At 43.5% G+C, this 17,855-nt stretch overlaps 1 protein-coding gene across 4 annotated transcripts in view; it reads left to right on the plus strand.

The window, feature by feature from the left end:
• Positions 1–17,855, plus strand: part of CASTOR2 (cytosolic arginine sensor for mTORC1 subunit 2) — a 226,276-nt gene that overhangs the window by 191,524 nt on the left and 16,897 nt on the right. For all 4 annotated transcript variants that reach the window (XM_043499303.1, XM_038376224.2, XM_043499301.1 and 1 more), the window contains 2 exons: positions 14,622–14,815; positions 15,292–15,424. In XM_043499303.1, the coding sequence (XP_043355238.1) occupies positions 14,622–14,815; positions 15,292–15,424 (327 nt within the window). The remainder of the gene's footprint in view (positions 1–14,621; positions 14,816–15,291; positions 15,425–17,855) is intronic.

The raw sequence follows: 17,855 nt of genomic DNA on the forward strand, positions 1-17,855 counted from the left end.
TCCTCCATTGCTGTAAAGAGGTCATCATCCGGTGGAGCTGCTGCTTGACCATGTGAAAGGTTATTTATAAAAGTTGATATTGACCAATAACAGTTAGTTCTTCTTCGAGTGCTTGCTCATGTCCGTCCCAAGTAGGGGTGTGTGCACCGCATGCAGTTGTCAGAAGGTTTTTCCCCTAGCGGTACCTGCCGGGTTGGCTGTGGAGCACCCTGGAGTCGCGCCTTCTTGGCAGTGTATATAGGTCCCTGCCGACCCACCGCCTCTTCAGTTCCTTCTTACTGCCCGTGACGGTCGTTGGAGCTGCTGCTTCTCTCCCTTACTACGGCAAGTGATCCCCTCATGGATTTTTCCTATTTCAACCTGCAAAGAGTTTTTACTTAATTGGTTAGTGTTTCAATATTTTATAGTTAGTTAGATACATTTCTGTTGCGGTTTCCCACCACCACATTCTGTTCCTCCCGGGGACCGGGGCATGCCTTTGTCTCAAGGCTTCAAACCATGTGGTTCCTGACAGAAGCCTATGTCCAGGGGAGACCCTCGCGACTCCTGCTTAAAGTGCTTTGGAGAAGCCCACCAGACTGACCAGTGTAAAATCTGTAGAGGCTTCTGCCCAAAAACCAAGAAGGAGGGGGACTTTAGGTTAAAACTTCTCCTCATGGAGTCAGCTCTCTGTCCCCAGCCGGCACAGCCCATGTCAGGCCCAAAGCCCAGCACTTCGGTGCAGTGCACACCGGCCTCAGTAAGGGAGGCTGCGGCACCAACAAAGGACTCGGGGTCTAGAGACCCGCGGCATCGCCACTCTCCGGCACTGAAGACGAGCTCTGTGGCTTCCTGGCACTGCTCACGCTCACTGGTGCCGCACAAGAAGCAGAAGAGAGCCGAGAGGGGGCATTCGCCCACAGTTCGAGCAGTGGAGTGCGAAGGTGCCCATGGAGTGCGTCCCGTGCTGGGACACCCAGCCCCTGCTCCAGCAAAACTGGCACGCTTGACTCTGGCCTAGCAGGGAGGTCTGTCGAGTCCGGTCCTGTTGGACTCCCCTGCGCAGGAGAGCCAGATGTGGGAGATGGGTCTTCCATCCACCCCAGACACGTTTGTGGCCTTTGGATCCTGTAGCAGCAGCATCCAGGTTAAACAGCGGCCCCTGTATAGTTCTTTATTTGGAATAGATTTTTCAGTTTGTTTTGTTAATGTTTTTCATACATCTGAAAGAGCTGGAGAGTTTATAGTGGGTAAAAGTTGTTGGTTGTTCTCTCCAGTCCCAGCGATGTGCCAGACACATTGGTTTGCTGGAACCAGTCCAAATTCCTGTTGGCGCCTATAATTGGGAAACAGGGACTTGGATAAACAGGAGACTCCAGAGCTGTAAATAGGTCAAGTGGCCCACATAGCACCATCTCTGCTCTATTACAAATGCACCCGAGGATGCGGCGTTGACCAGAGACAGCCATTTTAAGAAGCTTTTCCTCCCCCTGCCCCCCAAGCATAAATATATTGCCACCTCTGCTTCCACTAATCAAACCATTAGTAAAAACTTTCAACGGAGGAGTCTGCCTTTTCCCCAGTCTGCATGCCATGCATCCATTTAAACTGACAGGGCTGAAATGAGGACCTCTGCTGGAAAGGAGGAAATCAGCTGGAAAATGGAAGCTGGATAAACCAAAAAGAAGCAGACTGCAGCACTGTTAGTGCAGAAGGAAGTTGTGCTCCTCCTAGAGGTGCTGAGATGAAATGTCTTACACCACGCACAAAAATGTTGTGTACTAGAAATAGTCCAGGGAATGACTGTGGCCTCCTGTTTTGTAACACTTCCAGCACCGCAAACAGTCATACCCAGAAAGCTGGGACTGCTCCTGACCTTACACTTCCTACTGGCAGAGGGTGGAATAAGTAAGCAAACACAAAGTACACTAGAGCGTACTGTTCTAGCTTCCCAAGGAAAATGTATTCTAGTTCTTTACCCGGGCCTTTTACCTTTACCTCTCTAGTTTCTCTGGTTAACTGCAGCTTCTGTATTAGTGATCGTATTGTACGTTAGGTTTGGTAGAGCTCATCAGAAATTAGAAAGTATTTTCCTGGAATAAATGTTCAGTTTTATTTTCAAAATGCGGTTTAGTTGTTTCGAAAACCAAAAATTTGTACAGGAAAATGCCAAATTGCTTCTGGGGCCATTGAAACTTCAGCAAGTCACATTGTGCCAATACAGTGTTCTTCTAGCAACTCTTTTAGCTGCTGGCGGTTTTTGTTAACCGACGTGATAATGCTGGTTATGAGCTACTTCTCTCTGTTTGGCATCACAGCCGAGTGAAATGTTCTGATTGATCAAAGTGCCTTGGAGTTAGCTTTTAGTCTCCTAGTTTTTATGAAATAAAGGTTGGACTAATGAGTTTCTGATTCACTCAAGTAAATAACTCCCACGTTTGTGAATAATAAGCGCTCTTGCAGTCAGATGAAGTTAGTAACTTGGAGTCATGGTGTGAAATTCTCATGTGTGTAATCTGTAGTATCCACATGAATGGTATGAAATGCAAACCTGTTATTAGACAGAATGTTGTTTGAATCAGACTTTCGCTAAATCATGAGACTATTAAATTGGATATAGTTATTTGCTTTAATGTAGCCCCTCAAATAGCTTTTTCGGACGAGTTAATCCTTGATGTACGAGAGCCTGAAACAGCATTTGGGGATCTTGAGACAAATTTCACTTGAAAAATGTGCTGAATGCACCACAGACCACTAAAAATACAGGTTGTTCCTTATTGTCACAGGCCAAGACGTGAGTGGTCAGGCCTAGTGGCAGTCAGTCAGAGCCAGAGTTGAGAACTAGGAGCTGAGTCAAGAACCAGGAGGAGGGCTGGGACAGAGTGAAGGCAGGGCTGGAGCACAGCTGGAGACGAGGCAGATGCAAGAGAGACTGCAGCTGCAGATGAGTGTGCTGAGCAGCTGCTGGCTGAGTGCTACTGCTGGGTTTAAAAGCAGTCCTGGCAATGCTGCTTAGCCAATTAGGGGTTTCAGCTGTGGTTAACTAGCTGATCCCAGGTCTAGCTGCAGGCTCTCATTCCTGACACTGATTATATGTATTATGGTAGCACCTAGGAGCCACAGGAATGGACCCGGACTGCATTGTGCTATGCCGTGCACAAGCTCAGTTCCAAGAAACGGCCCCTGCCCCAAGGAACTTAGGAAAGGAGATGGCTGGTCATTTCTCATTTGTGTTTTTCCTTCATTTAAAGGTAACAAATCTTTCCACTTCTTATGGGCTGGCAGTCATGTGTTTATTACACTCCATCTTCTCTATCTCTAATGCAAAGTTATAGAACTTTCCTTCCTGGTCCCATTATAACAATCAAAACCCACATCTCCCAAGGAAAATATTAGGAGATTGAAGCGCATATTTTAGGTGCGGCTGGTGGTACCGCCTATTAGAAAGGTTGCCAGACGTTTCTCATTGTAAGACCCTGTTTCGATTACTTACAGCTTTTTCAGACCTTCACAGTCAGGGCTGAAATTTTCCATGCTGGAAGTTTGAATTAAGGGTGGGGGGTAAAATTTCAGTCAAAATGGTTCAGCCATTTCTGAGAATAAGGCTAAGGGGAAAATATGTTGTTTACCCCATGTTAAAAAATTCTAGCAACCATTGAAAAACAACCAGCCAACCCTCTGGTGCCCCCACGTTCAGGAGAAGGAGTGGCCTTTACATCAGGAATGTGGCATTTCCTAACTTTTGAGTGCTTGACTTTGCAATCTTAATAATGTTCTTTTTAACGTATCTATGTGTGTGTGTTCAAGTGTGCAATAATATTTAAATATGTTGATGAGAATTAAGATTTCACTGCTTGCTGGGGAAGGGTGGAGTTGGAATCAAAATTTCAATTTTCTGTGCTACTTTAAAAAGAAAAAAGAAAAGGAGTACTTGTGGCACTTAGAGACTAACATAGTCTCTAAGTGCCACAAGTACTCCTTTTCTTTTTGCGAATACAGACTAACACGGCTGCTACTCTGAAACCTTTAAAAAGAAAGTATTTAAAGCACAGGTTTTCCACCAAATGCATCCGATGAAGTGAGCTGTAGCTCACGAAAGCTTATGCTCTAATAAATTTGTTAGTCTCTAAGGTGCCACAAGTACTCCTTTTCTTTTTATTTAAAGCACAATGACACTCATTTAAAGATGTAAAGAGATAGGGGAGTGTCTGTGTCCTTCTGTGCGCAGACACATATTATATAAAACTGAAATGTACATTCCACCAGGACCCCTGAGAAACCTATAGTCTCATTTGCAAACAGTGCTGGTTCTAACATGTGCTTTCTCTCTAACTAATGCTTTAAAAATTCCTAATGAGCCACTGGGTGAGATATAACCACTGACCTGCCAAGTGCAACCTGTGTATGACTATATGCCTTTATGTTCCCATTTGTGAAACTGGAGTGCCCACCGCTGTGCAGAAATGTGATTTCTGTGTTGCTTGAACAGCAAAAGGGGCCTTTCACACCATTACTTTCATGGCTCACACTCGAGATGCCATCTCCTAGAATTGATGGTGATGCATGCTGTCTTGACTGTTGCCATTAGAAGAGAAGTGAGAGTGACAGATGACCAAACAGCCAGAATAAATTTTTGTGGTTAGCTTTAATGGAAAAAATTGCAGAACCTGCCAGGTTGTGTAAGAATTGATGCATAGCAGTGGAATACAGAAATCTTTTCCAAGAATAAACCACTGATGAAATCAGAATTAGAGCAGGACTGACAGAGGATAAGGTGATTTTTAGTTGATAGAAGTCGTTGTGGGTTTTTTGTTTTCCTTCTTCTTTCCTTCATGCACTGACACGTTCATTCTTTGGATATAATCATTTTGTTTTCTAGCCCTAGACCAAATTAAGTCCTTTCATCCATTGGAGCTATTGTGTTTGGGTAAGTCACTCACTGGAGGAGCTTAATATGGCACTCAACTCAAACTGAAGCCCGGGACTTTTCTGCCTAGCAACCGATTTGCATCACTTTGGTGCCTGGTGCCAACCGTGTTCGTGTATAGTTTGTCTGGCAAGTAAAATGTCTTTGGTGACCAATTATTAAGCTAGAGGCAAGCGGACATTAAAAATAAAGAATGGAGCTTTGCATCCCCCAAAAGATTACTGTGTGAATTGTAAAATCCTTGAGGTACTTAATCCGCTGTTAGACATTTCACAGCTGCCCTGGTGGGATCCCTGTGAGGAGACTGACCGATAGGTTGATTTTGCTTTTCTTTCCCTGCTTTTCTCTCTGTGCTACACTACATCATCCAGAAATAGCAGTGTCCTGAATGGTAAAGGCTAGCTCAGAGTCCCAGCTGTGAATGTCCTTCTATGTACAGTGTAGAAGCATTTCTTCACTCCCCTTGCCCCATAAAACCTTTTGCATCCCTTTTCTGGCAGGGGGAGAAGAAAGCTGCTTCATTTCCTAGGTCAAAGTAGTAATTGTTTTTTTCCCTCCTGTTGTGCATTCTTCCCAATTGTACCACGTTGCAACATCCAGCAACCTAACAGGCCTTTCTCAGTATAGGTCTTATCCAACACCCATTGAAGCCAATGGAAATACCTCTTGGTGCTGAATCAGGCCTTAGAATCAAAGATAATCCCTCACTTCATTATGAGCCAGTATTTAAAACTGCAGAAGGATGAAAATCTTTTTTTTTTTTTTTTTAAAAAGAGCCATTTTATTGAAATCTTCAAAAAAAAAAAAAAAAAAAAAGTGCTTTCAAATAAAATCCATGGGAGTGGTCCACATTTTGTATCATGCAATTATTGCACATATTAAGTCTTGCAATTATTAATGCTTTTCTTAAAGTTCCAGCTACAAGAGTTACAATATTGCATGAGAATCTCAGCATTCGTGGTTTAAAAAGTAGGTTTCTAGCCCTTGTGATTGCAGAGAGAAGCTTGAAAACATGGTGCAATGGTGCCCTAAAGGCTCAAAAAACAGAAGGCATTTAAAAGGGACACAAAATTTATTTTTAAAAAATCATGATTTTGGAGGGCCAGACTCATGATTTTTGAAGTTTTAGAGTCAGCAGTACTGCAAATAAACATTCACCCATATAATGAGGAATCAGTTGAGCAGTCATTTACTATTGGGTAATATCATATAACATATGCAGTTCATCTCTGTAATAAAAAGTATTCATACACTGAATTAAGATTTGACTCTCACTGCTTGTGCTTATGAGATGAGCCAATGTATTAACCCAAATAAATAATTTATAAAATAAACACAGCATCTTTGCTTTTCTCCCTTCACCAGTACAAATCTGTCACACGTATATTTTCATCAGTAACTAAACACGAGTCCTTAAATGGGTATCTAACTGAAGAAAGATTGAAACCCATGTCATATAAAACAGCCCACAATTTACCCTTTCTAACAAAGGGAACATTTTCCTATGTGGCTGTACCCAAAAGAGCACTCATCCAATTTTCTGTGTAAGCAGATGATATGCACAAAACTAGTTATTTTCCAGCGACAACTGTGGCCCCTTAATTGTAACCCTTTTATAGAATGTTTGAAACAATGTACATCTTAAATATAGGAAGAAAAATTGATGCATTATTATATTGTTCCACTTTCTAATTATATTTTGTATGTGTATAGTGGCTTTGCTGGAGGGACAGTAGTGTACAGGTGTTTTTCAAACATTAAGTAAGCCTTGCACTTTCTCTTTGGGGTAGGCAACAATTTATTATGCCCATTTTCCATAATGGGGGGTTGGGAATTAAAGTACAGAAAGATTGACTTGGCCAAGGTCACAAAGGAACTCCATGACAGTGTTAGGAAGAACTTTGGTGTCTGCATCATGAACTGCAATAACTTATTTCCTGCCAGTAAATACTCTAAAGTAATTGTCATGGTTGTCTGAAGTTGTCCTAAACATATTTCAGAAGAGTATCATTTCATCTATGAATAAGTGCTGCAACAAGAATTAATTTTCACTCATGCTTCTATGCCAGTCCATCAAAGTTGGTGGTAAATTATTCATTTTTTGTCTCTGTGTGGCCAACCTCTGGTGGTCCTATAGCCTCCTGCTGAGGGGAAATCGGATATTCTGTGTTGAATCTGTCTATACCGGTGGCGGTTGCAGATTTCAGAAGATCGGGTGAGCATTAAAGGAAAGAGAGATAGGAGTCTGTTATACCAGAACAAAACGTAGATCCATCTAGTCCTGTATCCTGACCACAACAGTGGGCCATAACTGGTGCTTCAAAGGGAGATGGAAACTGGTGCTGAGTGTTCTGCTGAATGACCATGTGGGTGGTGGGTCCTTGAAAGCATGTTATTTTCCACACCAGTTCACTTAACATGAATGAAAGTGATGACGTGAACCCATTGGCTCATCCACGCGTGCCAACAGTGGGTTAGACAGTGAGGTTTGTTTAATGGGGACATGGGCTGCTGAACTGAAAGACTGCACCTTTCCCAGAGAGCGTGCCCTTCCCTGCAAACCATTACGCTACACAAACCTCCACACACAATTCAAACCAGATCTGAACCCTATCAGGAGCTACATTTAAAAAAAAATCCACCCACTCCCAAACTTTTCTAAAAATTATTGTTAATTGTCAGATTCCTTACTCATCCTTGTTCCAGTCGGTAATGGTAAGAGAGGTCATTGTTTTGATTAGAAGTGGGAACCATGGGACATCTGGTCAGAGCAAGGGAAATATGATTATGAAATTTCCATGCCAGTTCTGCGAATTTGGAGGTAGCATCTGAATCCTAGGTGTTTTTCCTGTCTGCGCTTGCCAGGCATTCACCAGTGGGATGATGGTGCTCAGCTCTATGCAAAGCTTTGCAGGTTACCATTTGGGGTTTCTCTGTTCTTGTTCCTGTGCGGGGAGAGGCATTTGTAGGCATGGCTGGTTGCTGACTTTCCACTGCTGGTGAAACACCAGCACTGCTTACTTTCCTTTTCATTTATTAGCTTATTCTGCCTCGAGTCTGTGTTAATGTTAAGTTTCAGAGTAGCAGCCGTGTTAGTCTGTATTCGCAAAAAGAAAAGGAGTACTTGTGGCACCTTAGAGACTAACAAATTTATTAGAGCATAAGCTTTCGTGAGCTACAGCTCACTTCGTCGGATGCATTAGGTGGAAAAAACAGAGGAGAGATTTATATACACACACAGAGAACATGAAACAATGGGTTTATCATACACACTGTAAGGAGAGTGATCACTTAAGATAAGCCATCACCAGCAACAGGGGGGGGAAAGGAGGAAAACCTTTCATGGTGACAAGCAAGGTAGGCTAATTCCAGCAGTTAACAAGAATATCAGAGGAACAGTGGGGGGTGGGGTGGGGGGGAGAAATAACATGGGGAAATAGTTTTACTTTGTGTAATGACTCATCCATTCCCAGTCTCTATTCAAGCCTAAGTTAATTGTATCCAGTTTGCAAATTAATTCCAATTCAGCAGTCTCTCGTTGGAGTCTGTTTTGAAGCTTTTTTGTTGAAGGATAGCCACTCTTAGGTCTGTGATCGAGTGACCAGAGAGATTGAATTGTTCTCCAACTGGTTTTTGAATGTTATAATTCTTGACGTCTGATTTGTGTCCATTCATTCTTTTACGTAGAGACTGTCCAGTTTGGCCAATGTACATGGCAGAGGGGCATTGCTGGCACATGATGGCATATATCACATTGGTAGATGCGCAGGTGAACGAGCATCTGATAGTGTGGCTGATGTGATTAGGCCCTATGATGGTATCCCCTGAATAGATATGTGGACAGAGTTGGCAACGGGCTTTGTTGCAAGGATAGGTTCCTGGGTTAGTGGTTCTGTTGTGTGGTGTGTGGTTGCTGGTGAGTATTTGCTTCAGATTGGGGGGCTGTCTGTAAGCAAGGACTGGCCTGTCTCCCAAGATCTGTGAGAGTGATGGGTCGTCCTTCAGGATAGGTTGTAGATCCTTGATGATGCGTTGGAGAGGTTTTAGTTGGGGACTGAAGGTGATGGCTAGTGGCGTTCTGTTATTTTCTTTGTTGGGCCTTTCCTGTAGTAGGTGACTTCTAGGTACTCTTCTGGCTCTGTCAATCTTTTTCTTCACTTCAGCAGGTGGGTATTGTAGTTGTAGGAATGCATGATAGAGATCTTGTAGGTGTTTGTCTCTGTCTGAGGGATTGGAGCAAATGCGGTTAAATCGTAGAGCTTGGCTGTAGACAATGGATCGAGTGGTATGATCTGGATGAAAGCTAGAGGCATATAAGTAGGAATAGCGGTCAGTAGGTTTCTGATATAGGGTGGTGTTTATGTGACCATCGCTTATTAGCACCGTAGCATCCAGGAAGTGGATCTCTTGTGTGGACTGGTCCAGGCTGAGGTTGATGGTGGGATGGAAATTGTTGAAATCATGGTGGAATTCCTCAAGAGCTTCTTTTCCATGGGTCCAGATGATGAAGATGTCATCAATGTAGCGCAAGTAGAGTAGGGGCATTAGGGGACGAGAGCTGAGGAAGCATTGTTCTAAGTCAGCCATAAAAATGTTGGCATACTGTGGGGCCATGCGGGTACCCATCGCAGTGCCGCTGATTTGAAGGTATACATTGTCACCAAATGTGAAATAGTTATGGGTAAGGACAAAGTCACAAAGTTCTGCCACCAGGTTAGCCGTGACAGTATCGGGGATACTGTTCCTGACGGCTTGTAGTCCATCTGTGTGTGGAATGTTAGTGTAGAGGCTTCTACATCCATAGTGGCTAGGATGGTGTTTTTAGGAAGATCACCAATGGACTGTAGTTTCCTCAGGAAGTCAGTGGTGTCTCAAAGATAGCTGGGAGTGCTGGTAACGAAGGGCCTGAGGAGGGAGTCTACAGAGCCAGACAATCCTGCTGTCAGGGTGCCAATGCCTGAGATGATGGGGCGTCCAGGATTTCCAGGTTTATGGATCTTGGGTAGCAGATAGAATACCCCAGGTCGGGGTTCTAGGGGTGTGTCTGTGCGGATTTCCTCACCCATAACTATTTCACATTTGGTGACAATGTATACCTTCAAATCAGCGACACTGCGATGGGTACAGAGACAAACACCTACAAGATCTCTATCATGCATTCTTACAACTACAATACCCACCTGCTGAAGTGAAGAAACAGATTGACAGAGCCAGAAGAGTACCCAGAAGTCACCTACTACAGGAAAGGCCCAACAAAGAAAATAACAGAACGCCACTAGCCATCACCTTCAGCCCCCAACTAAAACCTCTCCAACGCATCATCAAGGATCTACAACCTATCCTGAAGGACGACCCATCACTCTCACAGATCTTGGGAGACAGGCTAGTCCTTGCTTACAGACAGCCCCCCAATCTGAAGCAAATACTCACCAGCAACCACACACCACACAACAGAACCACTAACCCAGGAACCTATCCTTGCAACAAAGCCCGTTGTCAACTCTGTCCACATATCTATTCAGGGGATACCATCATAGGGCCTAATCACATCAGCCACACTATCAGAGGCTCGTTCACCTGCGCATCTACCAATGTGATATATGCCATCATGTGCCAGCAATGCCCCTCTGCCATGTACATTGGCCAAACTGGACAGTCTCTACGTAAAAGAATGAATGGACACAAATCAGACGTCAAGAATTACAACATTCAAAAACCAGTTGGAGAACACTTCAATCTCTCTGGTCACTCGATCACAGACCTAAGAGTGGCTATCCTTCAACAAAAAAGCTTCAAAAAACAGACTCCAACGAGAGACTGCTGAATTGGAATTAATTTGCAAACTGGATACAATTAATTTAGGCTTGAATAGAGACTGGGAATGGATGAGTCATTACACAAAGTAAAACTATTTCCCCATGGTATTTCTCCCCCCCACCCCACCCCCCACTGTTCCTCTGATATTCTTGTTAACTGCTGGAATTAGCCTACCTTGCTTGTCACCATGAAAGGTTTTCCTCCTGTCCCCCCTCCCCCGCTGCTGGTGATGGCTTATCTTAAGTGATCATTCTCCTTACAGTGTGTATGATAAACCCATTGTTTCATGTTCTCTGTGTGTGTATATAAATCTCTCCTCTGTTTTTTTCCACCGAATGCATCCGATGAAGTGAGCTGTAGCTCACGAAAGCTTATGCTCTAATAAATTTGTTAGTCTCTAAGGTGCCACAAGTACTCCTTTTCTTTTTGTGTTAATGTTGCATTTGATATTTCCAGCACTCTTTGGACCTCACATGTTTTACAGTGCTTTGGGCAAGGCACTTCTCCTCCCCTCCTCCCTCCCCACCCTTTCCCCTCCCACCCCGGGTCTTATTTGATGCTATTTAGAAGACATTGTCAAGCATCCCATCCATTTGTTTCATTCAAACTGGGGTTACACTTTTACCTCTGGCTGCCTACTGGAAACAGTGTCCAGCAGTGGTAATTTAGTCACTTTCCATACTCATTTTTTAAGTGTTAATTAAATTACGAGATGCAGGTTACCTAGGCAAAGAAAATGACTATAATGCACGCTTCACAGGGTTTGTTAAACCCAGTTAAACTAACATAATAAACACTTCACAGTAATTACAAACATAAATGGCAAATGGGCCTTTTTCACCCTAGAGGAAAAGGTTGTTGAGGGATAAAAGGTTGGGTCTTCCCCTCTGCAGCTGTCTGGTTCACCTTCTCTCGCTACTTGCAATATGCTTTTCAGATTCATTTCACAGAACTCAAAGCTCTCAGATCCACAGAATTTAGGGCCAAAAGGGACCACCAGATTCTCTAGTGTGATCCCCTGTATATCACAGACCACCAACACCACTCAGCACCTGCATGTTAAACCCAGCAACTGAAATTAGATCAGCGTGTTACAGCCTCAGGGATCCCAATCCTAGAGCATGTGTCTGGCCTGACTCAACTCTGTCCCCTCTGAGCCGGTGAGTGCGAGATGCATGGCATGGTTGCTTTTTGGACCAAGTGTTTGCATAGGACTGGAGATTTTGGGAAAGAGGTGACTTTTCCATGGCTTAGTGAGATGCAGGGGGACGATGCTGCTTTAATGGCTTGGTGATGTCAGAGCAGAGCTGTGAATATGCATGACATGCAAGTGGCCTTAGTGTGAGCTTGTCTGCTTTGCGCTGCCAAGAGGTAAATACATGTCCTAGAAGGAGCACTTTGTGTCTGGAGAGAGGAGCTGGGGTGGGAATAGAGGAAGAAAATGCATCAGGGGCTTATTCAGTCAGCCTGGGTAATTTTGGGACCTGGTTTCTACCTATTAATTGATGTAGTGTTGGGGTTTGTTTTGTTTTGCTCTGTGATGCAAAGAGTTGTCGGATCAGAAAACAAGCTTGGATACATGGCTGAAATAATTTCCCATATGCGGCTGGTGCTGGGGTCTCAAAGGTGATTGATATGCCAACTTATCCAGCTTTCCTTGTGCCTAGTTTCGAGGCTGTGCAGCCAGCCTTAAAGTCTGCTATCTCAGTAATTGGCCTATGAAGCTAAATAGCAAAACACAAGAGCAGAGCTCTCCGTGCCCTGTTTGTCCTTTGTTTGTTCAGGCTTGTTTTTAATGCTGCGTACAATTGTGGCTGTTAAGGAAAGCGAAGTTAACACAGTATGCGTCGATCAGCCTAGTAAAGATTTGCGAAGCTCTCCCTTTCTTCTCACGGTTGTACTGTGTATTAATTGTATTACAGTGGCCCTTTTGTGCTAGGCATGGTGCAAACATACAGTAAGAAACAGGCCCTGCCCCAAAAGCACATACAATCTGAAAAAAAAAGACGGACACTCAGTGAGATGGGAAACCAAGGCATGGGGTGAAGAGACTTGTCCAAGGTCACACCGCAAGGTCAGTAGCAGAGCTAGGAATAGTAGCATTCCAGTCCTGTGCCCATATCCACTAGACAGTGCTGCCTCTCGTACGAGCGATTTGTCTTTGGAAAGTATCCAAATGAAGTCCATGTTTCTGCATTTTGCCAAGGACACCAGAAGAAGCCAGTGAGCCTTCCCTGCTACTGTTTGTAAAAATACTGCCATTCACAGATCTGAAAATGTTGGCCAGCTGGGACTACATCTGCTGGCCCCCTTATTTGTCGGCTATTGACAAGAAAATAAATGCTCCTAAGGCTAAGAATTTCAAAATTGCCTGAGAGATTTAATTGCTCAGTTCCCATTGAAATGAAGGGGAATGGAGTATCCAAATCCTGTAGGCATCTTTGAAAATCCTGCCTTCTACTTACAAATTCTGTATGGCTCTAGAGAACATGTTTGTATGCCTGTTGCTGTATCATATTTTCTTCGTTTGTTTCACTGATGTGTTACATCTTGTCTTAAATGAAGCATGTAAGCTCTGTGGGGTAGGGCCCTGTCTTTTACTACATGTCTGTGTGGCGCCTCGCACAATGGGGCGCTTGCTTCTTTTGGGGCATCTGGGTTCTCTTGTGATGCAAATAATCTGAATCACACATACAAACACAACTCAGCTTTGGATCAGGTCTGAATGTTGCAGCTGACCCTTTTATGCCTCTGACTGCTTGAACTGAAATCCTGAATCTGAGCATTCCAGGTCTGCGGAGAAGTTCAGAACTCGGTTGCTGAATCTTTCCCTAGTCTGCTGAACTATTAAAGGATTCTGAAAATGGATGAATAAAAAAAAACCTATTAATTAAAAACCATCACCATGAATTAAAAAACACTATTAAAGAACTTTTTAAATGTAAAATCAGCAGACTAGAGATAAATAAAAAGGAATAAATAGGAGAGTTCTGTGTCTGTCTTAGGTACTTATATGACATCCATTACTGTAGTATCTGAGTGCCTCACAATCTTTAATGTATTTATCCTCACACCAATCCTGTGAGGTAGGAGAGTGGTTTTTCAGCCTGTGGTCCGTGGACCCCTGGGGTCTGCAGATTATGTCTAAGATTTCCAAAGAGGTCCACACCTCTGTTCAAAATATTTTTAGGGGTCTGCAAATGAAAAAAGGTTGAAAACCACTGAGGTAAGGAAATGCAATTACCCCCATTTTACAGGTGATAATAATACCTGGTTCTTATATAGCCTTTTTCATCAGTAGATCTCGGAGCACTTTACAAAGGAGGTCACTCTCATTATATCCCCATTTTACAGATGGAGAAATGGGGCACAGGCAAGTGAAGTAACTTGGCCAGGTCACCCATCAAGCCAATGGCAGAGCTGGGAGTAGAACCCAGGTCCTGAGTCCTTATCCGCTAGGCTACACTGAGGTAGAAAAAAAAGCTAACTCACTTGCCCAGGAGCGCACAGGAAGTCTGCGATAGAACAGAGAGTTGGACCCAGATCTCCTAGTTTCTGGACTAGTATCCAAACCACTGGATCATCCTTCCCCTTTAGTTAGGGGTAGTTATGTATAGAAAGAACTCTAGACAGCTGCAAAAAAACAAGGGAAAGAGAAATTACCTGGAAGAGATCAGAGAGAGAACCTAGCAATATTATAGGGAATTGATGCCACCTTTTATGTTGTAGCATCAGTGCTGCATCCCACCAATGCTCTAGCATACGTCTTATACTCGTAATAAACTTTCTCCACATCATTCCATATGGATTCAGAAATGGAAATGGATCTGGTGGTCACATAGTGACCTAGGTTTCTCTGGCACTGAAATTTCTCTGTTTTCTCTCCATCTCTTTTCAGAGCTCCCTTCATCAGAACACTTGAGTGTGGCAGATGCTACTTGGCTGGCTCTCAATGTGGTTTCAGGCGGAGGCAGCTTCTCCAGCTCCCAGCCCATCGGGGTGACCAAGATTGCCAAGTCAGTAATAGCGCCGCTGGCTGACCAAAACATTTCTGTATTCATGCTGTCCACCTATCAGACGGACTTCATCCTGGTAAGACCAAATAAGATGGCCAGGGCTGCTTGTGATTCCGTGTTCCCTAGCAGAATTTGCTGGAATGGGGGCAGAGGAGAGGTCCAACTACACCTTTAAAAAAAAAAAGGCGGGGGAGGGGATAGCAAGCATTAAATACTTGAAGTAATGCTGCACTGGGGGTTCACCACTTTATTGCTGGCAACGTCCTTGGACACTTACAATCTGATGTGAATGCCACTGAAGTCGATAAGAATCTTTATGTTAATTCCAGAATCAGGCCCACCGATAGTTAGACTGAGGCCACCAAATTCATTAACCCAACACCCGTTGGATTGCAACAACCTCCAGCCCTTGTTGTTCCGAGCATGTGTTGTGTATATGTTTCCCTGTGGCTCAGCAGTGCATAAGGACGCCTGTGATCTGATCCATTGTCCAATTACGACAGCGGGTAAGTGGGTGCATTGTCACACGCCCGTCTCTGTCCCTGTCCTCAGATACGTGAGCGGGACCTGCCCTTCGTGATGCATACGCTGGCTGCTGAGTTCACCATCCTCAGAGTCGTGAATGGGGAGACGGTGGCTGCCGACGACTTCGGGATAACAAATGGGTTTGTCAAGCCAAAATTGGGTAAGGACCTGCATGAGCCCTACTCATCTGTGCTTTTGCAGAGGAGTCAACATTTGACCTACATTAAATGTTCCGTGTGCTTCATATACTAAATAGATTGGATATGAATTAACAGATTCTCACCCTAAGAGATTATTCAAGCAGGCTGCAGATTCTGAAGGGGTAAACTGCACTTGCTTTACAGCTTGAAATCCCCTGGTCTTTCATACAGTCTAGAAATCCCTTTAGCCTGTGTCCAGCACTTCCTCCAGTTCGGTCTTTGTTCCTCAGGTGTTTCCTGGAGTCTTCTTGTGTGGGGAATGAAGAACAACAGATAATGTCACTCCCTGCCTTATATAGCTTTAGCATATGGCAGGATCCCCTTGTTTTAAAACTTGGTTCCCAGACCAGTTTGTGGAAAAATACTGACATCCTAAGATGGAGTCCAGAGACATGTGGCCTGGTCATAGGACCTTACATACCTCACTGAGTCATAGTAGCCATTACTAACTGGCTGTCTAGAACTTCCCAGGAAGGTTAAGTTCTTCCAGGGTCATTGTCTTTGCTGATGGGACATCAGCATTATCTGGCTTCTTCATTGCTGTACTAGAAAGGCTAATTGAGGGTGTCCCCTGGAGTAAGCACGATTGAAATACAGATACATCGTCGATATTCCTAACTTTAGATACAAAAATGATACACGCATACAAATAAGATAATCATATTCAGCAAATCATAACTTTTCCAATAACACCTCACATGACCCATCTTGTGCAAAATGCATCCTAATTATGCCATAATCATATCATCATAATGTCACTGTGAAGAATATGGGGTGCAGTGTCACACCATCTGTATCCCCCAAAATGGCATTTTTCATTTTCATCATGAGAATGTTTTAGTGTGGTCTCCTGTTTTGTTGGAGTTTGTGTTCCAAGGCCTGTGAACACTCATCAGTCAAATGTCATCTGCGCCCCTGTATTATGAAAGATCAGAGGAAAAACCTTTTTTTTAAAGTAGTTAAGGACATTGAGGTCAATGGTAATTGGGACAAAATACAACATGTCTTTACAAAAGGTAGATCGTGCCAAACCAATCTGATCTCCTTCTTTGAGAAGGTAACAGATTTTTTTAGACAAAGGAAATGCAGTAGATCCAATTTACCTCGGTTTCAGTAATGCATTTGATACGGTTCCATATGGGGAATTATTAGCTAAATTGGAAAAGATGGGGATCAATATGAAAATTGAAAGGTGCATAAGGAACTGGTTAAATGGGAGACTACAATGGGTCATAGTAAAGGTGAACTATCAGGCTGGTGGGAGGTTACTAGTGGAGTTCCTCAGGGATCAGTTTTGGGACCAATCTTATTTAATCTTTTTATTGGTTTCAGAGTAGCAGCTGTGTTAGTCTGTATTCGCAAAAAGAAAAGGAGTACTTGTGGCACCTTAGAGACTAACAAATTTATTTGAGCATAAGCTTTCATGAGCTACAGCTCACTTCATCGGATGCATTCAGTGGAAAATACACAGAGAACATGAAACAATGGGTGTTATCATACCCACTGTAAGGAGAGTGATCACTTAAGATGAGCTATTACCAGCAGAAATGTCGGGGGGAAGGAGCAAAACCTTTTGTGGTGATAATCAAGGTGGGACATTTCCAGCAGTTAACAAGAACGTCTTGTTAGTGAGGGGTGGGGTGAGGGGGGGAGAAATAACATGGGGAAATAGTTTTACTTTGTGTAAAACTTAGCTCATCTGGAATATTGTGTGCAGTTCCAGTCTCCTATGTTTAAGAAGGATGAATTCAAACTGGAACGGGTACAGAGAAGGGCTACTAGGATGATCCGAGGAATGGAAAACCTGTCTTATGAAAGTATCAGGGGATATTATGAAAGGAAACTCAAGATATCCTGTCTTATGAAAGGAAATTCAAAGAGCTTTGCTTGCTTAGCCTAACCAAAAGAAGGCTGAGGGGAGATATGATTCCTCTCTATAAATTTATCAGAGGGATAAATACCAGGGAGGGAGAAGAATTATTTAAGCTCGTACCAATGTGAACACAAGAACAAATGGATATAAACTGGCCATCAGGAAGTTTAGACTTGAAATTAGACGAAGGTTTCTAACTATCAGAGTGACGTTCTGGAACAGCCTTCCAAGGGGAGCAGTGGGGGCAAAAGACATATCTGGCTTCACGACTAAGCTTGATAAGTTTATGGAGAGGATGGTATGATGGGATAGCCTAATTTTGGCAATTAATTGATCTTTGATGATTAGCGGTAAATATGCCCAATGACCTGTGATGGGATGTTAGGTGGGGTGGGATCTGAGTTACTACAGAGAATTCTTTCCTGGGTGTCTGGCTGATGAGTCTTGCTCACATGCTCAGGGTTTAGCTGATCGCCATATTTGGGGTCGGGAAGGAATTTTCCTCCAGGGCAGATAGG

This window comes from Dermochelys coriacea, chromosome 17 (genome assembly GCF_009764565.3).
Source record: "Dermochelys coriacea isolate rDerCor1 chromosome 17, rDerCor1.pri.v4, whole genome shotgun sequence".
Classification (NCBI taxonomy): domain Eukaryota; kingdom Metazoa; phylum Chordata; order Testudines; family Dermochelyidae; genus Dermochelys; species Dermochelys coriacea.